This window comes from Electrophorus electricus, chromosome 12 (assembly GCF_041902795.1).
Source record: "Electrophorus electricus isolate QZ-2024a chromosome 12, ASM4190279v1, whole genome shotgun sequence".
Lineage (NCBI taxonomy): Eukaryota > Metazoa > Chordata > Actinopteri > Gymnotiformes > Gymnotidae > Electrophorus > Electrophorus electricus.
In genome coordinates, this window is record NC_137508.1 from 15,076,937 (window position 1) to 15,104,767 (window position 27,831).

Genomic DNA, 27,831 nt, shown 5'->3' on the forward strand with positions numbered 1-27,831 from the left:
GCAATTTACATAAGTTTAAAAAAAACACATAATGTTTACTCATAAAGATTTTTAATTCATCAGTTGCTTTCTTACATTGTCATTCACAGAATGGCCACTGCAGAGTATAAAGTCAGCATAGGGTGAGGTCATTATGGGTGCATTCTGTTTCAAGGCTGTCATTATATCATAAAGAAACACACCCCTCCTGTATTTAAGGAAGAACTAACATTTTGCATATGAGGTAAAACCATTGCTTAAAAACACCTTTAATTGCACATGTAAACATTAGAATTCAAATGTACCATCCAATCCCACAATTTTGCACAATATAGCATACAGCATAGTGCACAGCATACAGTATTATGGTCCTCATACTCATAGTATTATTTTAAAACAAAGTTGCAAGACTATGGTTTAACCAGTAAATACTGTGCAAGAGTGCAGTGTTTATTTATAGAATTGAATTTGAATGAATAGTAGTTTTGTACATTAATCAGATAGGTCTAAAGGTTATAGTCTTCAATTAAGTGTTTTTCTTTATATAAATCTAATGAGAATCCCAACTCACTGAATAAGCAAAAAATAGAACCTTGCAATATTAAGCCCATTTATTTCTGTAAGTGAAGACATAACTACATCCTGTTTTCAAGTCTAAAGGTCTGAGAAATAATAGTCTTTTTTTGTGTACAAGGAAGTACCAACTTCATTAATGGCCCAGGCCACTTTGGGAAGAATGGCAAGTAATCTTTCACAGAATTGTCCACCATTAGTATAGATGGTCATTTATTCTTGTTTATGAAATGTCCAACCCTCTGTATAAAACGGCCTAATTTATTATCATGAACATGTGTATGTTGGGCTATATTACTGATCCGATCAGTGCTTGTATTTCCTCTTGTAAGGAGGGAACTTCTATAGATGTCTGATGTATGGCTGGGCAAAGTATTGCCTTGACCTGAAGAGGTACGTTTAGTCTCAAAGGAGCAAAGAGGCTCGTATCTGCTGTACAACCTGTTTGCCACGATTCGATCTCTCTGCCACTGACCCATGCTCTGTGACAAAGCTGACCTCTCATTCTGAGTGTTGGCACCATGCTGTACCAATGTTTTCACACTCCCATTGCTTGCCAGGGAGCCATCAATCTCTTCTGTGGCAAAGCGAGGAGCAGATGACACTCCAGTTACTGCAACAGTGTGGATCCCTCTTCCAGAGATCCTTTCATTTTCCCTTTTCAGCTTGTTGCTGTCAGTGGATTTCATAGAAATGTTTGTACAGCCCTGCTGTTCCTCATCTTGCAGCGCTTTAAATTCTTCCTCATCAGCAAGAATGGTGTCAGAACTGCCAGTGACTTTTGAACTAAAAATGTTCTTTCTTTTAGGTGAGTCCTCCCTCCTGTCAGGAATGTTTAGAAAATACTTTATTTTCTTGGTGCTTTTCTTGAAGAACTGTGGAGATGACAGGCTATTGGGTTGGCTCTGCTCCTTGGCTTTCAATTCGAATACTGTTGTTGACATGGTCCTGGAAGGAGGCTCTTGCCAAGCAGTACATGGTGTATCTTTGCTGTCTGCCCTTTTGAAGTCATGATGAGAGACAGATCTATGGTCCTTTTTAAGGTTTTGGGAATACCCCTCATTTTTGGAATTTTTGCCTATCACATTCTTCTCTGTTTGTCTTCTCAAAAGAGATCCATAAATGTGGCTGGAGGACCCTTTATTACTGTTGAATGTGTTATACCTAGGATCTGCAACACTGTGTCTCTTGTACAAATTGCCTTGTGAGAGCTCAGGGTCCTTAGCTTGGAGTTGACTTTTAGCTCTACCTAGACTAGCATATACAGTATCTCTTTCTGAACCATAGTTTATATTATTACCTGAATGATCTAACATCTGTGTACTCCGTCTCTTAAACATGAAGTCATCAGGTTGCATGTGATTGTCTTTTAATCCCATCTGATTCCACTGTGCTGAAGAGTAGTACTGTGACCCTGGTTGTATTCCAACTTGATCTTCACGGCGTAGGGAGGAGGAGGAATCATTTATGTAACTGTTAGTTTCTGGCTGTTCTGGTATTGTGGACTTGAAAACCAGGGATGACCTAAGACGAGAAGCCATCAAAGGAGCAGATTTATTTTCTATCTCATATTGGTCCAAGTAGTCATGGACTTCACCTGTGTGAATGTCACTCTTATTGAGATAAGATTCTATCCTCCAGGTGCGCATAAAAGACTTGGAAGTGTTTGCAAGGCTCGGCAGATTCTGTTGCATTGCAAGAACTTGTTTATCATTGCCGTGGTAGGACTGACGCAAGTTAGCATTCCTGTTCATCAGGGTCAACCTGGAGCTTTCATATGGGTCCTCTACTGCATTGGGGTAATGATTCTCTCCATAACGTCTGCTGTCTTCTGTCACATTCCAGTTACTGGAACCATACCTGGAATTTTGAAGAATGTATGAGGGCTCTCGCCTCTCCCCTGCATAGCTGTGGCGTTTGGTAAAATCCATCGCTTCCTGAAGAAATCTGCTATGGTGTGAAATGGAGAGAGGGAGCTCCTCCATTGTATTCCTAAAGCCTGGTTGTCTTTCACATGTTTGGCGATACACTGAATCAAGTGTGTGTCTTAAATGGTCACTCCTTTCAAAGGGTTTGGTGGGGTGACCAAGGTAGCCATCCATTTTTCCATTCATTCTTCTGTCTGACAAGACTTCCTGAGGCTGAAACTCTGCTGGAATAGTGGAACGGGCATAAAGAGTGCGGAACTCCTCATCATAAGACTCTACAAGCCTTCCTGTAATGACTTGAACCATACTTAGGTGGATCTTCTCATAGGACCACATAAAGCTAGAGGAAGAGAGACAGCATAAAAACAACATTTATCAGAATATTCAAAGTTTCCAACTTGATCTTTACTTACTACATCTGTATGATTAACACAGACAACAATTTTGACATTTTCCTGTACAGTTGACTAGGAACAGAATGCTTTAGAACACTGGAGTAACAGTAAAAAAAAGAAAAAAAAAGAAATTGCAATTACTTTCACTTTCCCTAAAGTATTGTAGTATGCATGTGTGATCAAGTATAATGCATTACACACAGATTCTTGCCTCTGAAAAAAAGAAGTGCCATCTGTAAAGGCATTTCTACAAAGTGTTTTGTGTAAATATTGATGGATTGCTCCAACAACTGCTTTTAGACTATCATTATAAGTATGTTTTGAGTTAAGGGTTTTAGGGTTTGTTTGGATTTTTTTTTTCAGGGAATCATATTGACCATGTAATCCTGAAGCAGTAAATAGTAATTAGAGGGGGACACTGAAATATTCCTTTAAACACATTCATTATCTCAGTTCCTTACAGTTGAATACAAATTTTTGAATTAAATATATCATATTTATAATGTATTTATTGATTTGGATATATTTATTAGATTTACATTTATAACTTTTCTCATTTCCTCTGTCATACCTGTATGATCCAAAAAACACTTTTTGACAGTCAACTAGGATAAACTTCTGCTCCATGGCCCCATTGAACTTGGCACCTGATCTACAGAGGTACTCCACACCTTTCACTGTTCGCACCTTCATGTTCTGTAGACAGGACAAAACAGACATTTAATGAGTCTGTTGTATTGACATAACTTCATGATGAATAATATAAAGACAATTCTACCCTGCTGTGATCTTTAGAGAGTTGTATAGCTATTTTGCATAAAAATTGTCTACAGATTAAGAAGATTAAGAAAACATATTAAAGTTTTTTAAGCACAAGGGTCAAGTTGCTCTTGTGCATAAACATGTTTGAAAATAATTAGATAGCTGACAAAGAATCTGACATTAAAGATAGAAGTCAGGATTAAAGGATAGGTATGTGTAATTTTAATGTCTATTTTTGCTGGCCTGTAAATATGAATGTAATTGAAATGGAATAAATGTAAATAATATTTGATTTACTGTAAATTACATGTAGATTAAATCAAGGGTGTACCTTATAACCATTAATATTGTGACCAATATCTTAAATAATGTGCAAAAACAGATGAGATTTCCATCTAAAGAAAATTCCCACACTGGTTAAAATGGACAAGTGTAATTAGGAACATGGAATTCAGAAGGTATAGGGTATTTAGAAGGAGTGTTGAAGAAGCAAGATTCATTTCAACCCACTAGTAATTATTACTTCTCCCCAGGGTGCAGGGAGGACTATTTCAAGAACCTAGACATTTTGTAAAATCATGTCATCAGTGCTGTACTTTCATCTGGTCACCTAACCAGACAGGACAAGTTTTCTCTCAACAGGAAACCAGTAAATCAAAATCAGTGTCTCAGAGTGCTATTTAAAATACTTTTAACAACTTTTTTTTTAAAACAAAGAAACATGTTTCCTGACAAACTGCTCTGAAAGAAAAGAACCAAGTGATACCTTGTATTTTGTCCTGGATTGTTTGAAAATTAAACTTTGGTAGAAAACACGGATTAAAAGTATTGTTCCTGCCACTGTCAAAACTGAAATCATCTTCCAAATGAGAAATCTCCTGAAGTTCTTCTGATGACTTACAGAAGTCAACAAAAGTGTATAAACATGTTGAAGAAAAAAAGGAACTTTCCTAAACAGCAAACACAGAAGTATCACCATAACATCAGCAATGTAATCAGGTGCTAATAATGCAGAGTAATGGGCAGTAACCCTTATTCAAGCTGTTCACACTGTCATATTGATATGGTTTGTTATAGCCTAAAATTTTTTTTAAATAAAAAGAAAAACACCTCATCAAAGTAAGGCTGAACATGACTAAAAGAGGAGGAGAAGGGGGAAGATGGACAAGTGTATACGTGTCGTGGTAAGTGGTGTTGTACTCTGAGACACTACAGCCAAGGATCTTCTTTAGTCATTAGTCATAATTTGGTGGAGTTTTTTAATTTGGTGGAACAGCTGTGCTTTTCTAAATTTTGTCTGTACAAAAAAATGGTGAATGTGATAAGTCCTCTTAACTCACCCATACAAGCAATTTAGTAGTGTATGAGCAATTTAAGAACAAACCTCTTGTGTCTGTTGTGTCTGCATAATTGCTGTAGTGTATAATCAAGTCCACTCACCCTGAGTTTTTGGATCTGAATGTCATGGTTTGCCACCATATGGAGGAAGCTCTTGAAGTGAACTTGATCCAGGAGGATATAGACAGGAATACCTCTGACAGATGCATCAACTACCTCTTTAAAAATATCCACATCAGTAAACACATCCATGGCAATTGCAATGACCTGTATGGAGATTTGAACAAAAAAAGATGAAAATGCAGAGAATGCATTAATGGCTATGACCTAAGAGATGAAACATGGTAATTATAGGACACTTTCCAAAAGGATGTGCCATGCTGTTCTCAGTGCCTTCTCACTGAGCTGTTAATCGGTAATGGTGTGGAAAATAACCCAGAACTTTAAAAGATAAAATCAGACAATAAAGGTCACCAGTAAAATTCACGTTTTTTGAGCAAGAAATGTAACCATAAATGCTTCAAGAGTTTTCAGAGTGTTACAGAGCAGAGTACTGAAAAGAGCACACAGGCCTGCATGGAAGCAAAACACCCTCAATCCCTTGAGAAACTTTAGTATTATACATTGATATTCCCTTTTCAAGGGAAAAAACCCTCATGAACCTACCATATGACAATTCATGTTTTGGCAGTCACTTGTTATGAATTTCCAGGGGTTACCATTGAAAACTAATCTTGTGTTTTACCTGAATGCCAGCATTTCTCTATTCAAGTCTTAACAAGCTCAAGATGATGAACTAGTGACAAGTGCATGTTGCATGATTCATCAAAATCTTATGCTTATTAGCACCACACCTTATGTAACGTCAAATATGTCATATTCATTCACTGACATTATAAATAGAAATTAAACAGAAGTTGCTTTTTGTTTTACAATTTTGAAATTATTTGTATTTAAATCAATTTTATTACATTTACATGTGTGATTTCCATTTCAGGACTGAGCCAAGTTTTATGTGATTATATTATATTGCTTTGAAAAATATTGGAATAATACAAATAATTTAGTTAGTTTAGTTATCTTTTGTATGGTTTGCTATTTAACCAACAGCTTTACCTCTGTTGACCTCTGTCAGTAACAGTCCCCATTTTTAAACAGCTGGCTATATGCATTATTCCATAAAATATGATAGATATAAAATTACTTTATATATAAAGACAGACTAATGTTCAAAACTTTAGAATTACCTATTAAGTTTTATAATAACTGTCATTATTTTATTCAACAATTCAGATATAAATAATGTATATGTATATTATGTAAAAATACCAAAAGGTATTTCCAGGTGTTTTGGGGGGAATAGTAAATTAATCAATAATAAATAGTTAATGCAATTATCTATGAACATTAACAGCATTTTACATCTCCCTACAAATGAATTAAACCTATGAGGCTACATAGTGCTAACAACATATTAGAATCATTATATACATGTAACATAATTGAATAGTTTTATTATTGATTGCTGGTTATTGGTTATTGTGAATATTGACCCGAAACCATTAAGTGGTGGTCAACTGCAGTAGCTTCCCTGATTACATGCTTCAAATCCTTCAGTAAAATATTAGTTTGTATAAGATCTCCATGACCATCATTAAAATAAAACAGTGTGACTAGCCAACATATGTTCATAAGTAAAATATTAGTTTGTATAAGATCTCCATGACCATCATTAAAATAAAACAGTGTGACTAGCCAACATATGTTCATAAGAAACTTATATAATTATGCAAAGTGGAAGCAGTGGCATCATATCAGTCTTTTTAAGCTGTTTCAGAGATGTGGAGTTCTCTCCTCATAGTAACATTGTACAACAAGCCATGCTCTATTAGATTCTACAGATTCCAACTATATAAAGAACAATAAAGAGTAATCCATTCGATTCTCCAAAATGTGCCTATGCTGGAGCTAGATTTCCAATTGTTATCAGTTCAGTTGCTCTATCTCCACCTGTCAGTTTCCCCTTTATGGAGACTTTAAAATTCAAGCTCTTTGTCCTGCAAAACCCCATCTGGGTTCCCAGGTCAAACTTTGCCAACTCAAGCCCATGTCTTCCAGAACCAATAATGTCATGAAGTGACATTCTGTATTTCTGCTACCATTTCCTATTTCCATACTTTATTTTTTACATGCATATATGTGTAAAGGATAACAGCTCTTAACAATGATGACATACTAGCTTAACATTTCCCATTTTTGTAGTTTCTTTGTCTTAAGTAACCTCACAGACATTTTGAGGCCCTGTTGTTTCTACTATAGATATTGAAATGCGATCTACCTAAGTTGATAGGGTAAATTTTCTTCATGTCAACTTGACTTCATGTGCAGAGCAGGAGCAAGAGGTCAATGGTATCATGCTGGTATCAGCTGGTATCAAACACTGACTGCATCTGCACCTCCATAATGACCAGCTATATAAAATGACAGTAACTGACACATGCCCAGAATTTGCTCACCTAAGCACTCTGGTGCATGTTTGTCTAAACTCGTAATGACAAACTGACCAACAGTCTGGAGGAGGGACACTACTCTAAAAAACCTACCATGTATTTATTTCAGTGACACATGATTGCTTACCACTGTCCTACTCCCTTAAGACTACAGAGTTTTGCAAAACTGTAGGAATTATTTTCCTGTAAACATTTTATCAAAATTTCTCCTCTCTGTCATGTCAATAAACTTCTGAGGTAACTCAGTGATTATAACAATGAATCCTTGTTCATTATACAAGGTGCAGTGCTTGCACATTTTTCATCTGAAAATAAATAAATAAATAAATAAATATATATATATATATATATGAGTGCTCTCATATAGCAGGGCCCTGACAACTTATATGCATGTGCTGCCAAGCAGGGTTTCATGGACACACCCAAATAACTCAGATGCTCCTGTCTGTGTGATAGTAAAGGGTGTGGACAGGTGATTGTGCAATATTTTTTCCCCCTTTGTCTGAGCTGTGTGTGTTTTAGCATATTTTAGGTGGAACTGTTGCTAGGGAGAGACCATCCTACTGTGACTGATCCAAAGAAGAGTAGTATATCATATGTAATGTTTGTTCCACCATTATTTCACAATGACATATGAAGTCATGTATATGGATAAATATGGGGAAGTATTCTTACAGGTGAATCGCCATACTGATGGTGAACTGTTTTGGTGAACTGTTTTGTACTGTTGTGTACCCTTCTGTTTGTACCCTTCTCTCACATGGATGACTTTAAGATATCACATGCAGCCACAGTGTTCTTATTCTACCTGTTTTTATTCTAACTAATAACACTGCATGCTATAAATGCTATTAATGCAAGGAACAAGATGCAAGTTGTTCATATTCTCATCACAGTAGACCTTTCTTTTTGGCTCATTATTAGCTTTGTGTGTTTGTATGTATGTTGGGGACTTGCAGTATATGGATAATAAATTGGTAAAAACAGGAGTGTCCGAAAGTCTGAGAAGTCTGAGATGAGAAGTGACTTCCCTGATTTAATGTCCAAGCCTAGTTCAATTCATGAAGCTCATGGAATGAGTTAAATAATATGTGCTAGCTTCAAGAATGAGTGGATAGGTCCTGTGAACTTTAAACAACAGCAGTTTCCGATCAGTATGCTAACATTATTCAGATTAACAGCAAGCAAGGTGATGCAGAAATAGCAATAAAATTAAGCACAATTAAGCAAATAGCAATAAATTAAGTTTGATTGAACCTGAAATTGTTATTAGCCCTCAAGACATTTAATGGTGGAGAAGCTAAGCTAAAAGAAGCTTTTTTGACATTCCTGCCTTCCTGGAGAAAAAAGAACAGCATCAATCTTGTCAACAAAATTGCCCTGAGGCGATCTAAAAAAGGCAGCACGCCTTGTTTTATACAACATATCTTCAATACTGAGCTGCTATTGTAAGTCAACATCACACTTTAATCTTTGACAAACACAAAAATGGTTTAAATGCACTATGCAGTATGCAGCATACATGAGATCAGAGAAAAACATTTTGCAGACTGACCAACAAGCAATTGTGTCATTCATGCCATTATGCTCCAGTGTTACCTGTCTAGCATCCTGGATGTGTTTTCTCACCACCTCCTTGATGGTGGGGCTATTTAGCCTAGGTGGGTGGTAAAGCAGGTCAATGTTGGTTTGGAGTGTGTTGTGCATGGCCTCTGGCCACCCCAGTTCCAGATCTGGGGCAGGAGCATCAGAGTGCATAGGCCAGTAAGTCCCTGAAGAGACCTCCTCATCCCTCGGACCATCGGTATCTTCAGTGTGGTTGATAACAGGTGGCTGCACTGAATTCTGTGTGATAAAGTGGATTTCATCTTCTGAAAGGAAGTTGACTATATTCTGAGCTTTGATGAATTCCTGATACACGTTTTTGCCATCGCTGACCAAACAGTCAATGGCTAAACGATAAGCCTCCTTATAATGAGGTTGAACATAATCCTCAGGTTTGAGTTCCTCCTTTAAGGAAGAGAGCAAAGATAGATTTGATTCCATCATGGCTTGGATCATTCCTCCTCAAAATCCTGAATGGTACTGAGCTGCAACCTAATAAACAAAGCACAGTCTTAAATAAGATAAATTGATATCATGAATCAAAATGAAAAAAAATATTTTCATGAATGTATGACTTTATTCTTTGCCCTAAACAACAAGTGCAAGTGTTTTTCACTTAAAATGTGATATTATTAACAAGTCAAATTAAGTACTGACTCACTACTGACCTTTTTATTACTTATGATGAGATTATAGAAAGAGTGATGATAAAAAAGGTCCATGGTTTTTGGACAATGCAGTGTGCCATCAATATATTACTCATAGCACCTCTATTTTCTTGATGCATAATGCCCTAAATATAGTCCTGCTGTGCTAAAAGCTCCCTAATAAAATGAAACACCACCTTAAAGTGAATCATGCTTCAGAGGAAAATGATTCAACATTGATAATGTCAGGTCACAAGAAAAATATTGTTAAATAAGATAAATTTTTAAATATCCTGGGTTTTATGTTTTGTTACTGCACAAAATAACGCTTTTGCATGGTATAAGCTTCACAGTTCCTGATCTTTCATTTTAACATTATTAGCATTTTACACAAGTTGTTGTTCCTCAGTGCTGAGTGTTCATCAATGATAAGTTTTCCTTAATAGCTATGGGACATGCATGCTTGGTTGTATAAAGTTAAATTAAGTTTATACACAATTCATAAAGAATGTGAAAAAAAAATGATAGGGATACAAATATGCAAAAACAACCATAATCTTTTATCAACATATATGATGCATCTCAAAACAAAGACCAGAAAATTTAATGAGAAGCTGATTAACAACTTTGTGGAAGCTTCTACAAAAAAACTGTCTATAAGAGAAGCTCAAATATATATTTGATATATTTAATAGTTTACAAGAATTCCATAACAATTCATATGAACATTAGATTATTACTGTAAATAAAGTAATAATGTATTTTTAAAAAAGACTCCAAAAAAATTATTTAACTCTTGTTTCACAGTTATAAATAAATGTAGACTGTATGTCACCTAAGTTAACAGAGTTGTGGAATTAAAGCAGAAAGGCATTGTAAAGTACATGTTAAGAAGAATTATGTAAATACACTGAGGAAACTGTGTTATATAAACAATATAATTAGCATAATTTCCATAAAGAAAACACATATGGAAGCTACTTTTTCTGAACAAGTAAAATATATATACAAGGTCTTATATATAAATATAAACAAAGTGTTATATTCTGGTCATGAAACTTAGAATTTACCAATTTAAATGTTCTCAGATGCTGTTAACAATTAGACCCAATGTATTAAACATATCTAGTTAGTCCAACTTAACAACATATTAGTCCAACATATCTCACCATTTGTGTACCTGAACTTATTTGTTATGACTTACTTGAACTGTCATTTATGGAGAAATCTTCTGGCGTTCTGGCAGAACATTCCTATCCAGTGTTTTTAAGAGAGATTAAACATATCCTGAAAAGTAAAGTAAAGTGCTCCACTACTAAAGAGTTAAGGCGAAAAAAATGAACCAAATATGTCACAACACGAGAAGAGCTGGGAATCCGAGAGGGTGGGTATTCAAGTTTTCACATGCAAATACAAAAAACTGAAACACTCTCCCAAAGCCACAGGCTATGAACATGTTTGAGTCACACTTAGCCACACCCCTTTCTTTCTTTCTGTCTCTCTCCTCGCCCTCTCTCCCCCTCCCCCTCCACTTCTTCCTTGTTTGAAAGACTTAAAAAGTTCAGAGTTCACTCTGATATACCGCTGATATATTGATGATATTCACTCTGATATATTTTTTTTCTCTTTTTCTATTTATATCTTCTTTTTCTGACAAAGATACTTTTGACTTTGTAGTAATATTGTGTAATGGTATTTCATTCACAGAACACTCTGTTACAATAAGTCTTACAAACTATATTATGGTGCTTCTATATACGTACATGTTTGAACCAGTGCTGTAAGGGAATTCTGTCATATACCTATATAATTAATGTTATTGTGTGGAGAAAACCCTGCAAGAAACACTGCAAGAGGTAAACAGAGAGCAGTAAACACAGAGCATTACCATATGTTTGCCACTGGACAAACACTTCTTCTGTAATGGCACATGGTGTCCCTCTATTTACTGTTTGGAGTGTCCACTATATGGGACATGAAATCCCCAAGATATGTCCAGTGGCGTTACAAGAGGTATAATATCAATCTATTAATTATTTTGGCCACTTTGTGCTAATAGTTCCAGCACAATTTGCTGATCACTTGAAGTATTATAGCTAATCCCATTCAGTTCACTAAACAGTAACAGGTTTAGCGACTGCTTGCAACACAACATACAGAAGATCTTTTATTTAGCTGTTAAACTGTGGAAGGTTCAAGAGACTATTAGGCTCTACATACGTTACACATTTAGACAGGGCTACACTTATTTTAAGCTACATTTGACTTCATACTTTAGATTTGTTTGGTTATTTGGTGTTTTGGTGGATAAATAACTTCATGGATTTACCAGGGGGTTTACCCTATGATACAGTATTTAAATGTATCTTAAAATGATATTTTGGGTTTAATTATAGCATGTAAGTAATGAGTTAAAGTAGCACAGGCAGAGCATCAAGCAACTACCACCCATTACTGTGTCACTGTGAGTCACTGCGAAAATCTGTAATATCCTGTATTATACCTCTCTGTCTTTGGCAGTAGTTCAACTGAACAGACAATTGGCAGCTTCCTTTGTGACCTACGGCTTTGCTTCAACCTGGAGTTGAACAGGGACTTCACCTAAAACTTCCAGTAATGCTCAGTAACATTGTGATAATTTAAAGCCCCTCACAGCAAAACAATTCTCTGAGCTTCAAGTCCTATCACAGAAGATATTGCATGATTTGCATATCTGATAAATTTCTGCAGTAGGAAAAGGAAAAATATTTAATCCACCCATGCAGACTATTTTCTGTCCGGGCTCCAAGATGGTGGAATGACCTCCCACTTGCTGTCCGGACAGCAAAGTCCCTTGCAGTCTTCAAACGCTGACTGAAGACCAATCTATTTACAGAATATTTAAAGGACAACTGACCCTGCTCCCATATTGACTGACTAAATTAGTACTTATTGTAGGGTATTGTTTATGTTGTTTAACAAACTTGTTGTTTATTGCACTTATCATTGTTTAAGATAGAGCTTATGTATTTTGTACTTCTAGGTATCAGCATTCATCCCTGTATTCTACATTATTCTAGTTCATTGGTATGTTGGAGTCTAACCTACTGTACTGTACTAGGACATATTCTATGAGTAAATGACAAAACACTTTTGTAAGTCACTCTGGATAAGAGCATCTGCTAAATACCATACATGTAAATGTAAATGTAAACATGTGAGTAAAAGAGTGAATAGACAATGTCATAATAATATCTTTGCACAGAAATAAAAAGCCTTTACTATTGGTTAAACAACCTAAACTACAGAACTTCAGATTTTCATAACTTAAAACCTCCACTTGATCTTTTTCTTTGAGGAAATATGATGCAGTTTCTATATGTCTCTCTGTGGTTTCACAAATGATTAAAATGTTGGCTGCACTGAATGAGAGTTCAATACCTCACAGGCAGTGTTCAGTTACACATCGAGGGTTATGGAAGTAGGTGTAGTTTCATGGAATTTTGGAAGTATATTTCAAAATTTAGGCTCTGCAACAGGTTTTTCTCCCTTGAGCGAGCTGTATCATTGGTGAGTCATGTCCTGAAAGTTCATTGTTCATCCAGTCTTCCCTTCCTTGGAATATCATGCAGGCTGTCCTGTATTACTTGCATGTATGGGCAGGTACTTTGAAAGGGTTTGTTTGTTTTTTGCAAAGACAACAAAACACGATCCCTCACAAGATACTGAAGAATATATTCCAGATTAGATCTCACAGAGATAAGAAGCCAAAGCAAACCAAAAGATCAACAGTTCTTCAACTATCAACTATCACAACTTTATTTTTATTAACCCACTGTTTTGTAGGGGCATTTTTACTAGCATTTCTATGGTCTATCTGCAGGAAGAACACATAAGGGCAGTCTATTCTTGTGTTTTATTCATTAAGTGAAAGTTTATGGACTACTTTTACTATGCTCCAACAGCCTTTTTTTAGCATGAAAATAGGAAGATTGAAAAATTTGGTAGTTTATTTTTGTTGAAAAGAAAGATGCTGAGAACCTCATTTTGTAGTGACTTATAAACATGTAAATAGATAGATAATCTGAATAGTACAGAATAGTAGTATCTCTGTTCCTCTGTCACTCAGGAGAAGGGTCAAAAACAGTTCTGGGCTCCATTTCCACAAAATACTTTAGTGTTAAGATCCTCTAGAATGAAAGAAAGAATTTTCAGTGTGATATTTGCTATAAATGATCTTTGTATCATGTATAAGGCAAACTGGCCCTGATTGTTTAAGACTTCATAATGCGACAGGAATATGTCCTTTTTGTCTTCATCTATATCCAATCTGTTTCTATGCAGAATTTGTCAGCATTGCTATTTTTTTTCCTGCTGGTCAGTTTCTGACCACAGGATCACTGCTGACTGGATATTATTTGATATTATACCATTATCTATAAAACAAAAACAAAAATCACAGTGGCATGGCCAACACAAATTGTGCATGGCAATTGATGGGGTTTTGTTTTTGTCACGGTACGCCCCCAAATGTCTCCGTGTGTGTGTGTGTTTGTCTGTATTGCCACGCCCTCTTGTGTCGTTCACCTGATCCTTGTTGTGTGTAATTTTCATGCGCATATATAAGTCTCATGTCTTATCGTTGAGGTTGTCCGTGTTTGAAACTATCACCTGCATGCTACATCTGGTTAAGTGTGGCAATAAAAGTCTGTTTCAATGTGCTTCGTCCCCCCATCATGCTTAAGCCTCCGAATGTCACAGAAACACCGAATGACAAAAGATGCCTAGGAAAGGCAAAAAGAAGAAGGGAAAGAAGGGAAGTACCGATGCGAACTGGTTCTCTGTCAATAAAGATCTGCCATTATGTTTTCTGGTTGTATGCAGCATCTTTTTTCTATTTTTTGCCTTGGAATGTTTGTGGTTGGCCTACCTGTTTGTGGTTGGCCTACCTCCCTGTCACTACTGGGCTATGCTGCTCCAATACACTCCATAACAACTCCACAGCATCTGTTCCCACTATCGCCTGGACTCTTCCACCTACATGCTATGCCAGTCACTTGGCTTTGCTTGCCACCCCAGTTATATTCATCGCTCCTACAGATCTCTGTTCTCTACTTACCACTCCTCTGACTGTGCTATTCCTGTTTTCTGGAAAAATGGACGACACCAACGAACCGCCCTCCTGTGCCCGTAGAATTAACTTTGATGTTCTTCGCCCTCTCCCTCGCGCCGTCTCCCAGCCCCCTTGGGAAAACTCTACGACGAATAAACGTAACTTTGCATTGCTAAACTGTTGCTCCCTCACAGATAAAACCTCCATGTGCCACGATCTCACTGTGCAAAACAAATTTGATTTATTCTTTCTTACTGAGACTTGGCAGCAACCTGAGGACTACTTACATCTCAATTTACTAAAACCCAGTAGCCATAATTATTTGGCTAAGCCCAGAACCCAGGCAAAGGGTGTTGGTCTGGTTACTGTCTATAATGACAATCTTAATATCTCTGCCTGTACCTTTCATGAGGTATCCTCATTTGAATATTTGGTGTTGAAGCTAACTGTTTCCTTACCATTACTGTTTTTGTTAATCTACTGACCACCCAGAACATCTTCAGACTTTCTGTTAGAATTCAGTGAGCTTCTCACTCTGGGCAGTGTAATGTGTTCAGGGATGGTTGCGCTAGGGGACGTTAATATCCATGTTGACACTGATTGATCATTTTCAGTTGAATTCCTATTTGTGCTTGACTATTTTTCTCTGACTCAACATGTTGATTTTTCTACCCACTCTCATGGTCACACATTAGATTTAATCTGCTCTTCTGGATTAATTACTTTTGTTATTGGATCGTTAGTTGGTATCTCTGATCATAAACTTATTGAAGCCACTGCTACCATCTCAGTCACTCAGCCATGCACTAAATCCCTCTTCTCTTTCCATAATATCAAAGCTCAAGTTTCAAGTTTCAAGTTTCAAGTTCGGTTTATTCGTCACATACATAGTCATACACAGTATAACTCGCAGTGAAATGGTGGAGAGTGCTCTGTCCAAACTGAGGAAAGGAAACAGGGGTGCATAGAGAAAAATGTATATATGCAAGATAAATATATATACTCTATGTATGTACAAAATATATTAACAATGTATGTACAATATATGTATATTATGATTATATACACAATGTACAATGTATATGGTTGGGTATATATGTACACAATCTACAGAATGTACAGTGCAGGTGTAATATGCTTGGGTATATATGTACACAATCTACAGAATGTACAGATCCATTTTGTATAATAACATATCTACAGTTGTTGTGTAACAAGGTAATTGAGTATAAATCTATATATACAGGTGTACAGATATACAGTTATGTTACATGGTGGTGGTGGTCCCCACAGTTTATCAGTTTCCCTGATTCAGGGCCCGAATGGCCTGTGGGAAGAAGCTCCTCTTCAGCTTCTCTGTCTTGGTCTTCAGGGAGCGGAAGCGCCTCCCTGACCTCAACAAAGAGAAGAGTCTATTGTTGGGATGGGTGGGGTCCTTCACAATTTTCCTGGCCTTGGTCTGGCACCGCTTGTAGTAGATGGTCTGCAGGTCAGGAAGTTCCGTGTGAGTGATGCGCTCTGCTGAACACACTACCCTTTGGAGTGCTTGTCTGTCCTGCTTGGTGCTATTCCCAAACCAGACTGTGATGCTCCCCGTGAGGATGCTCTCGATAGTGCAGGTGTAGAAGTTCCGCAGTACTTTGGAGGGCAGTCTGAAGTCTCTTAGGCGTCTGAGGTGGTAAAGACGCTGACGAGCCTTCTTTGCCAGGGAGTTGGTATGGCGGGACCAGGACAGGTCCTGCGAGATGTGAACTCCAAGGTACCTGAAACTATCTACTCTCTCCACCGTGGTTCCACTGATCCTCACAGGTTGGTAGTGCCGCTCCTGCTTCTTGCTGCAATCCACGATCAGTTCCTTTGTCTTACTGACGTTTAGGAGGAGATTATTTTCCTGGCACCAGTTTTCCAGGTGTTTAATCTCCTCCAGGTAGGCCCTCTCGTCGCTGTCCGAGATCAGACCCATGACAACGGTGTCGTCAGCAAACTTGACAATAATGTTAGAGCTGGAAGTGGCTGTGCAGTCGTAGGTGTACAGTGAGTAGAGCAGGGGGCTTAGGACACAACCCTGAGGAGCTCCAGTGCTGAGGGTGAGGGTGGATGAGGCGCAGTTGCCCACCCATACTGATTGTGGTCTGTCTGTTAGGAAGTTGGAGATCCAGTCGCACAGGGATGTATGCAGTCCTAGATCCCCCAACTTAGTAGTGAGTAGGGAGGGGATGATGCTGTTAAATGCTGAACTGTAGTCGACAAATAGCATTTTAATATAATTTCCCCTCCCTTCGTCCAGGTGAGTCAGTGTAGTGTGGAGCAGATGTGCAATTGCATCGTCAGTGGAGCGGTTGTGGCAGTATGCAAACTGCAGTGGGTCCATGGAGGCTGGCAGTGAAGATGAAGATGTTGACCCTCTGCTCACCTCTACTCCTCTCCCCTGATGTCTGTTTCAAAACTGTCCTCTTCTGATGATTTTCTCTATATATATAATGTTTCCATCTCTGAGCTACTTGAACAGGTAGCACCTCTCAAGTCCAGCCAGGTTCCCTCTGGTCGTTCTTCTCCATGGTTCACCCCTGAGTTGCATACCCTGAAAACCAAAGGTCGGTGCCTTGAGCGCCTCTATAAGAAAACTGGTCTCACTGTTTATAAAGTAGTCTATTCTGACCATATGCTTAATTATAGGTCAGCTCTAAATACTGCCCACTTACACTTTATTTGGTCCCAGACACTTTAATGGTCCCAGACATAAGCCCAAAACTTTCTTTTCCACTATTAATAAGATCCTTCAGCCTCCATCTTCCTTTCCATTTGGTACTGTTGAACAATGTAAAGGTTTTCTTAGATTCTTTAATGAAAAAAATAATCAAAATCAAGTTTTTTCCCTCTGCTCCCTACATCCAATTATGTGGACACCCTTCTCACCCCTGCTGCTGAACAATTTTCTGCCTTCTGTCTCACTCAACCTTCCCTAGTCTCTGAGATTATAACAAAATCTAGTTCCTCTACCTGCCAACCTGCCTCCACTACTCTTCTTAAGAAGCGTTGTTCTGCTATTTCTGCTCCCATCTGTCATCTCATTAATGCATCCCTTACCTTAGGTTACTTTCCTTCAGCTCTCAAAACCTCAGCTTTTACTCCAATTCTTAATAAACATGGACTAATTGCTGCACTTCTTGATAATTGGCCCTTTCTGGCCAAGGTATTAGAAAAAGTTGTGGCTTCTCAACTGCAGTCTTTCCTAAACACACATTGTAACGTGCGGTGGCCCGAGTACCGCAGGGCCAGGGGCAGGACGCACAGACTCCAACGTCTGGGACGTACATTTATTATCATTTAACATAGAACACTAACGGCACCCACAAGAATCACACACGATAAATACAAACAAGAAACGACCAACATTAAATACGACGATAAACACGTATACATGTAACAAGAACGAACATAACGTTTAACATCGCCATTGAACATTTACACACCACATTGACACATTACGATAACGATGACCAACGATGCTGCATTCCCTGACCTGGGTTTACATACATACAAACAAACGAGGTGCAGGTGTGTGCAGGCGTGGACACAAACAAAGGTCCTCCTACTGCACGTGGCTGGCCAAACCACGTGCCTCACGGGAGATGAGCATTCCGTGACACACAGGCTCTATTTGAACCTTTTCAATCTAGTTTCCATCCCATGCACAGCACTGAGACAGCCCTCGTACATGTTCCAAATGATCTTCTTCTCTCTGTTGATTCTGGTGACCTGAGTATTCTCCTCCTTGTAGATTTAAGTGCCGCATTTGATATAATTAACCATAACATTCTCAATGCCCACCTCTCAACCATTGGCATTACTAGCATGTTTCTTGAATTGTTCTCATCCTATATTTCTAATAGAACACATAATGTTGTTTTAGGTAAACACAAATCACACTCTGCTACCATTACTCAATGTGTTCCCTAGATATCTGTCCTTGGCCCTCTCCTGTTCATTATCTACATGCTACCCCTTGCTCAGATTATCCGTAGGCATGGTCTTCATTTCCACCGTTATGCACTGTTATGACTCTCAGATCTATATTAACACCAAGGCTAACACTACCCTACCACCTCCTGCTTTACTCTCCTGTATCCAACATTTCAAGCAGTGGGTGAGCATAAACTTCTTACAACTCAGTTCTGATAAAACAGAATTTCTATTTATTGGCCCAAAGTCCAAAATTCTCTTAAATTAAATCTGGATGGTATCTTGATCAGTTCCTCATCCACAGTTAGGAACCTTGACGTACTCTTTGACTTCTCTATCTTTTGAACCCCGCGTCAAGTCTCTGGTGAAAAATGCCTTTTTTTTCACCTCCATAATATTGCTAGGCTTAGGCCCATGCTCTCCACACACGACGCTGAGACCTTGGTTCACGCCTTCATCACCTCCCGTCTTGATTACTGTAACTCTCTCCTCATTGGCATCCCTAACAAAACCATCTGCTCACTTCAACATGTCCAAAACTCAGCTGCAAGAAGCCTCCTTCATATAAGGAAATCAGTCCACATCACTCCTAGACTACATCAGATACACTGACTGGCTCCTCGTCCCTGAATGCATTCAGTTCAAAATCCTCCTCCTTACAAACAAAGCTATCTAGCTCAACTCTTACACCCTTACTGCCCCACCTGTACACTTCAGTCCTCTAATGCAGGCCTCCTCTCCGTCCCCAAGTTTAGACTGGTGTCTGTAAGGGGCAGATCCTTTAGTGTCATGGCCCCAAAACTATGGAACACTTTACCTCAATATCTCAGTCGCTGCTCCACACTCTCCTTCTTCAAATCTGCATTTGAAACATACCTCTTTTCCCAACACTTTTCATAGCCTCTTTTCTTATCCGTATTTGTTAATGATTGTGTTGTCAGTTTGTGTCAGTTTCATTTATTTGCTTTTTTTTTCCCACTATCATTGTAACGTGACCTTGTGCCTGTGAAAGGTGCTATAGAAATTGCATTTATGAATTATTATTATTATTATTATAGCATTCTGTAAGCCAAGCAAGTGTGAAGCTGAAGTGTGAAGGAAAAAATGCCCAAAACTAAGGTGCTTCTTTGTCTGGAGATTAAATGGTTTAACAAATGCCGGTCTACTAAAAAGGCAAGAATTTCCTCTGCCTTTTCCAAACATTGTATCCACACTTCTAATTCTAATTTCAGAGCCAAGAGCTCCCAACTATTTGTCATTGTTTCTTTGGTGAAGAGGTAGAATTCTGTGAGATTGCTTTGGCACTGGTAGAAAATAGTAAGATATATGGTTGTTGTAAGATATCTGAAAATTCATGAAAGTCAGGAGCATTGCTTTGGCTTTTTTTATTCAGGGATTGAACCACAAATGGTTTGAGCCTAGCCTTTGAATGTTTTACATCTAGGACAACCAGTTAAGTGGATTTTTACTCAAGGATTGCAGTTTTATCAACAGTAATTAAGCACAACATTGGTTTAAATAGAAAATACATTTGTCTTTGAATTTATATTTCAAAACATTTTTCATTTCCTTAAGGGGAGCAGAGAATGTCATCAAAAATTTGATCAAGGCATATACTTTTATCACAATATACCAGATTTGCTTCACAGTGATAAGAGATAACATTAAATAATTACATTTAGCTAATTAGTTAAGGCTGCAAGCAGATAGCATCTTTTCTTAGATTATGGTATCGGTTCACATCTTCATGTTCACTAACAATAAAAAGTCATTTTTAGCCACGTGTACCATTAAGATCTTGATGAAAGACACGTGTGCTATATAAATTCTCCATCTGATCTCTCTTAATCTGGGAGGTATTAAATGTAATATCTAGAAATCCTACATTTGTGTGTTTTAAATTTCATCCAACACGTGGACAAGCACAGTCACTGCCCACTTATTTTGATTGGTGGCACTGCCAAAGCACCCTACTTATGTCACGGTTGGTCCCTCCTATCCTCCATGTTCCATGGTTTCCCTGTCTTGTGTTTTGTTTTGGTTCCATTCTGTAGTTTAGTTTTCTCTGCCCTTCGTTTGGTTTTCCACACCTGTTCCTCATTTCTAGGCTTGTTAATGTTATGTATTTAAACCCTGTCTTTTCCCCCCCTGTGTCTTGGCTGTACGTTGTTTGTCTATGAAAGCCTGTATTTGTAGTGGAAATCTGATGTATGTCTTTATTTTTTTCTATGAAAACCTGAATTTGTAGTGGAAGTCTAGTTTGTGTGTTTCTTAGCCTCTGAGTTTATCCTAGCCTCTGTTATAGCCTGTTTGCCTTCGTGTGCTTTGTTTGTTTGTTTGTTTGTTTGTTTGTTTGTCTTGTATTGTCAGACTCTCTATGTTGGCGCAATGACCCTGGACTACTCTGATGACTACGACTCTGGATTTGCCCCTAATAAATCTCGCTCTTCTCCGCACATGCATCCACCTGCTTACAATTTATAATCCTATAAAAAGCACTTCTGTTTTGTCAGAATTAAGGGAGAGAAAGTTTCCTAATATCCAGTGTTTGATGTCCTGTACATTTTCCTCAGTAGTATTAAGCAATGTTGTCATCTGGTTTGACTGAAACATAAGTATTATCAGTGTGTTATCAGCACAGCACTGGAAACTAGCACAGTGTTTACAAATAATTTCACCTTAGAGGTAGCATATATTAAGGAAATAAAGTAGAGGCCCTAGAAGGAAGGACACCAAAACTAACATTGCTTAAAAAGTCTCCATTTATGTATACGAACTGATAATGATCAGTTAAGATCTAAAGCAGGAAATAGCTGTTCCCTTAATTCCAACAATATTTTCAAGTATATCTAGTAATGCTTGCACAGGAATAAAGCAATCAAGCAATGGTGGAAAAAAAACCTTATGCAAGAAAGAGTTCATGCACAGTGTGAAATTTGGAAGTCAGGATCAAGGTGTGAGTGACATTCAAAAACCATATTTGTTCACAGAGGAAAAAAAATTAAACAAAGGTGCTTCATAGAACATATGGCAGGAGGTGGTTTGGCAAAGTCTCAAAACACAAGGTTATGGACCATTAATACAAATAACTGGGCTCCAGCACCTGTGGAGGTTAAATAAAGGGGTGATAATACAGGTAATTCAATAAACTGGTGTGCTCTCATTGGTGTGCCTGATTTGTGAGGTCTGGCCAGCCTATACCAGCCAGGGTGTGACAGTACCCCAAAGGGTATGCTGGCACCCAGGTGCAGGGGTGGCCCTGATGACAAGGAGGCCTAGACAGATGGGCATGGTGAAAAGCACTCAGGTGGTAGGTGCCCAAGCTGGCCAGTACCCAGGTCCATTCCTCAGGTCCATACTACTCCCAGTCTAGTAATTATGCCTGGAGTCAAGTAGGGTTCTTACTGCATAGGTGGGCTCCCTATCTCCGAGTTCACTCACGTCACTTGACCGTTAACCTATAGGTGGTATCCAGAGGTCAGGCTCACCGTCACATTGACCTTCTCTAGGAGCTCCAACCAGATCTACAATATGAACTGTACCCCACGGTCTGAGACAATTTACATTTACGGCATTTAGCTGATGCTTTTATGCAAAAAAAACCCTTATAACTATGATTGAGTACAGCTTGAGCAATTGAGGGTTAAGGGTGTTGCTCAGGGGCCCAACAGTGACAACTTCACAGTTGTGGGGCTTGAACCAGCAAACATCTGATTACAAGTCAAGTACCTTAACCACTGATAGTAAGAGGACTCACAGAGTGAGTCACACAACTAACCAAGCTGTCTATGCTGGCTTGTAGTTTGTTAGTTTGAGTCCTTGGTTCATCAGTATTTCTTACTGATTGCCAATGATAGCTGATGATGGCTAGCGACCATTAGTGCAAAGTGCTGGACTCAGGCACCTCTGGGGATTAAATAAAGGAGTGATAAATAAGGGGACAGGTGAAGGAGGAGATACAATAACCAGTATTTGGGACCGGGGAAGTGAGTGTGCACTGTGATTAGTGTGTGTGGATTTGATACCAAGGCTCATTGGATACCACTGGGGCAAAACACTGATTGGGATTTTTTTTTTCTGTCCCAAATGCAATGACCAATGACCCAAGCCATAAATCAATACATACAAATAAAATCAGAAAAAGAAAAATATTTCATGTTCCTGTTTCTCTCCCTTGGAAACATCTTGAGACTAAGGCCTATGCTCCCATCAACACTGCTCCCAGGCTGACCCCTGAAACATCTTTCAGCAAAAAAAATATATATTTCTTTAGCCTTTATACATTATAGCTTTGTTACTTTAGAAAATGAAAAAAAAATCTTAAATTATATTAGTTTTCCAGAAAACATATGTTGACAATGATATTCAGTCATGTTGTATAAAACAAGAAAACGTTTTCATGTTTCCGCAACATACCATGGGGAATGCACTAATACATATCATAGATTTGTATGGTAATTTCTCATAAATGAAAATTGTGATACAAGAAAGATGTAACTATGTCACATATGCACTCTATCATTTAGAAATAAGGGTGAGTCTGGGTTTATATGCAATATGTAGGCAGTGTAAAAGCCTACATAGGTCCAATTTGACATTTCTTGTTTGGCATGCATACAATAAATCTTCAAGTGGATTTTAAAAACACATGATGTTTTGAGGCAATTATTTTAAAATGCTTCTGAAATAAAATAACTATAATTAAAAGAACAGATACTCAGCATTAAACAAACTAATATCATATACACGACTATATAAATGTGACATTAAACATTAAGAACGGATTGGGTTCCATTTTGCCAGCAGTAAAAAGTGAACTTGAAGTCTATGGAACTGCTATGCGCACTGGAATCTGACACAAAACAGCAAAAATCTTACAGCATGCATATACTTACATTTACATTTACATTTATGGCGTTTAGCAGATGCTCTTATCCAGAGTGACTTACAAAAGTGCTTTTGTCATTTACTCATAGAATATATCCAAGTACAGTAGGTTAGAATCAAACGTACCAAAGAACTAGGATACTGTAGAATACAGGGATAAACGCTGATACCTAGAAGTGCAAAATACATAAGGTCTATCTTAAACAATAAGTGCTATAAACAATAAGTGCTAGAGTTTGCTAAACAACAAAAACAATACCCTACAATAAGTATTAAATTAGTCAGTCAATATGGGAGCAGTGTCAGTTATACTGACACTGCTATCAGTGTCTGATGCCAAATTGTTCTTTCCATGAGTTGGTGCACCTTGGAATCAAACCCATAACCATGGTGTTGCTAGTGCCTTTACCAGGTAAGATACAGGACCCCCCCCCACTCCTGCGTTTCACCAGACCTCATATGGGTAACAGATTAAAGGGAGTAGGAGGAACTGCAAAAACGATTACAGAGCCTTAATGTCTTTTAAGGTAAACAATCAGAAGCACGTGTTGGTTTATGGCTGCATTTCTGTTTACTCTTCCTGTTTTATTAGGTAAGTAAAACAGCAAGTGGTAGATGGCAAGCCAGAAACATGACATACAGTAGCAGTGTGTATGGCTATATGTTAAACACTGACCAAATTACCTATATTACCCACATATGCAGTTTTCCAAAGGTGTGGTAATAAAATAATTTGTGTATGAGTTTAAAAAAACTGATGCTGTGAGGTTGTTTGAAGAGTTAACAGTTAATAGTGGTGCACTATAGTTGTAATACAACAAATTTTGAAACCATGCACAAAATCTGTGCTGGTGTTTGTCCCTGTTAAACCATTTAATTCCATGGAGTTAATGAGTTGATGTATAATTAGCAACCCTCCTAACCTCATTACTGTCTTACAATTCACTCCTCATCTGTTTCCCATCTATTCTCCCTATTTCAACCCTTGCTACTCCTGCTATCTGTATGAAGTGTCTTGCATCTTGCCACCTGAGAGTTAAGATGTTTTTACTCTTTCCCCCAAGTTTGTATTACCTTATTTTTCAGATTAATAATCTTTCATTTATTCCTTGCAATGATTTTTGCCAGTCTCTCTGACTATCTATTTGTCCCTTGACTATGATTCTGCCTAGTACCTCCAAGTCTGTTTGTAACTGCACCCCATCTATCATGTTACCTGTGACAACTGTGGTGTGGATAACAGTTTAGTGAAGGGGGAAATGAGGAATAGGTAGTGGTGAGTGAGCTTGAAAACTTGCTTGTACTTGGCTCAGGAAATGGGGTAGACAGATGGCATACTGAACCAGCATCAGTACTGTAAATAAACTATATAGGTATTGCTCAGTTACACAAATATTATGCTGATGTGTATATTTATTTAGTCATCTTGTGAGCATAGTGCATGAACTGCCCTTTAACACCATTAAATCCTGGATGGCACATTAACAAAGACACAGTAGGGTAATATTTTATGATTTGATGACTTATGGGGAACATCTAGGAGCAGATAATTATTTAGAAAAAAAAGCAGAACACTGGGATAAGTACACTGCTGTGTAGATGTGTGTGTTACATGAATTTTATGCTCCCAAACACATCTGATCTTAAGTAAATTTACATTGCAAGTGCTATGCTCCTCCTCATTTTATCTCTATTCCCCAAAAGTTCACATTGATATGAGCTTCATTATGAGTGTCTTCTCTAGTTAAATCAATTTGCACTCATTTGTCTTGCTAGTACACTTTTTTTGTACCATCTAAAATCTTTCAATTTAAATAATATCTTACACTTATAAATAATCAATGTTTATTGCTTCTATACAGAACAAGAGATATTATTGAGAGCCCTATGTGGCCTATTTTTATGTATATATTTAGAGAAGTACAACACAAACAATGTCTAGTTACCGAACCGGTGCCTACTCTGGGCAATGTCTGGCAATGTGGCCTTGACAGAAGTAGTGGAACATGTTGGACAATAGGTTAGAATTCAAGAAAAAGTGGCAATCCTTTAGAAAGTGACCCATGTGCATGGTGGAGAGGAAAGAGTTCTTATTCCCAAAGCTCTTTCAGGCAGAAGTGCTCAAGTTTTGTTTATCAGACCCTTCATACATAAGCAGACAGAGGTGACAGTAGTGTAGCCAAACTATCAAAGCTTCCCAAAATAAAACTCTATTGATCTCCAAGTTCCTAGATATCTTTGCACTTGGCTTTGCTTAGTGCATTTTAAAAGCAAACCTCATAGTAGCCATTGTCTGGCACTGTGTGATATGGCAGCTGTTGGTATGTAATGTGCTCAATGCTTTGTCGATCTTGACTGTGTTGTGTTTCTGTTTGTCTATAGGAGTCTGTTCAAGGTCTTAATTCAGTTCCTATGTAATATCACTTCAGTCAATCCATTTCAGTCCTTACCTTGTGTTTTCATGCCTCAATTATGTGTGACATCAGTGTTCTTGGACCTATATAAGGATGTTGAAAGCTAGTCTTATTCTCACTTTGTGTACTCTCATTTCAGTGATATCTCCTTGTGATTGTTGGTGGATTTGTTGGTTTTGAACTTTGTGTTTGTTATTTTAACTCTTAGTTATTTTTATCTCCTGGCATTAACTTTAGCTTGTATTTATTTGACTGATTGATTTCATCTCACCAGGAGTATGGTATGGCTGCCATGTTGAGTTGGACTTTTTAGGGAGGAAAGATATTTGTCTTTTGGTTTGTCTTCCTTTGTGATGCACAATTACGATAGTTTGTGTGATAATCATTAACTTGCTGTTTTTGTTTGTTGTTTTGCCTGGGTCACACCTGAAGTCAATACTACCGCAAAGATAGAGATATACAAACAATTTATCATATTTTCATTTCACATATAAGACATATACATTTCATGCAACACTTTTCTTATTATGCCCAAGCAAGGGGTTCGAGTCATAAGAGGAGTCATAATGCTGTAAAGGTTTAAGCCTACAGTTTAAGAATTAAGTGAGAGCCCTAAGAAGAATATTCATAAACAGAAGCTAGGACCACTTCTAGCTGATACTCACCTCCTGCATGCACAGCCTTCAGCACAGCTCTCCAAATCTCTGGCATGGAGGGATTAGTCTAGATGAACATGTGGCCTCAAGGATCAGCACTGTCACATCATTAATCCTCTCCACTGTAGTCCTTGTGATAAAAAAAAAGTTCCATCTTTGATGTTCTGGTACCAAAGTTTACACTGCTGAAGTAATCTGCATTTAGTGGGTTGTTTATCATGGAGTGGTTAATGTTTTCCTCAACAGGTGTTGAATGTAGCTTTTTTACTTGTTATCAAAATGCTTTGATAAGGATATTTACATACCTTTACTAGAGTCATTACTGTATGCTTTATTTTGCAGAGGGAACTGCACTGTACTTCATTTTGGGCTAAATCACAGTGTGAGAAATTTACCCTATGGTTTGTTTTGAGCCATATTATCAAATGTAACAGTTTGTACTATGATCATGAAGGATTATTTATGACACTGATTTTAAGAAATAATAGTTATATAGAATAATATTGACATCTGCCTTCATGAAGTTAAAAAGCCTTCATACATGGTGTATAAACTAATCAAGATCTATCAACCTTTTAAATGAGGGTGGTATATTTCTTAACAGGAGGAATGCAGCTGTTAACACATGCTGCAAGTCATAATAGAGTGCTGCAATCCAGAGTCCCCTGCGGTCCCTTTATTTGGCTTTAAAATACCACCAAGAGAGAATAGGTGAATTTCATTAAACAGGAGGGAAACTGGTCTAATGAGAGAAAACTACTCAGACATGACCTGCATGTTTGAATAAGATCGAATTGTTCCTCTCTCTCCCCTTCTCTAACAAAAAACAGCTACATGAACAAGGAAATCAAAGTAGCACAGTAGAGAGGAAATATTTTTATTAGCAGGTAGAGCACTGAGGTATTTGTTTTGATTCAAAGATGACAAAAGAGAGAGGTGGAAGAATACCAGAGGTTCTTTATTACCCAAAAGTCTAATAAACCCCTGCAATTATAATTCTAATAAAAGGCATAGATTTTATGATTTGAAACAAGTTAGCAGCTTTAATAATTAGAGACGGATTATATCATGTGAAAGTTTAG

The 27,831-nt window shown here is 37.8% G+C and overlaps 1 protein-coding gene across 5 annotated transcripts; it reads right to left on the bottom strand.

Annotated features, from left to right (window-relative positions):
- Positions 1-34: 34 nt before the first annotated feature.
- fam83b (family with sequence similarity 83 member B) lies at positions 35-26,871 on the bottom strand. 5 transcript variants are annotated; one of them, XM_035531734.2, is made up of 5 exons: positions 26,759-26,871; positions 9,085-9,582; positions 5,078-5,242; positions 3,447-3,571; positions 35-2,820 (listed from the first exon to the last, which is right to left on the bottom strand). In XM_035531734.2, exons 2-5 carry the CDS (start codon positions 9,544-9,546, stop codon positions 762-764), a joined length of 2,811 nt encoding a protein of 936 aa, XP_035387627.1. In that variant the 5' UTR covers positions 9,547-9,582; positions 26,759-26,871; the 3' UTR covers positions 35-761. The 5 variants fall into 5 exon arrangements, with proteins under 5 accessions (XP_035387627.1, XP_081581312.1, XP_026879338.2 ...); XM_081725186.1 differs by lacking the exon at positions 26,759-26,871 and adding an exon at positions 10,942-11,147 and having other exon boundaries at positions 9,085-9,495; XM_027023537.3 differs by lacking the exon at positions 26,759-26,871 and adding an exon at positions 10,942-11,147.
- Between the last annotated feature and the right edge of the window lie 960 nt (positions 26,872-27,831).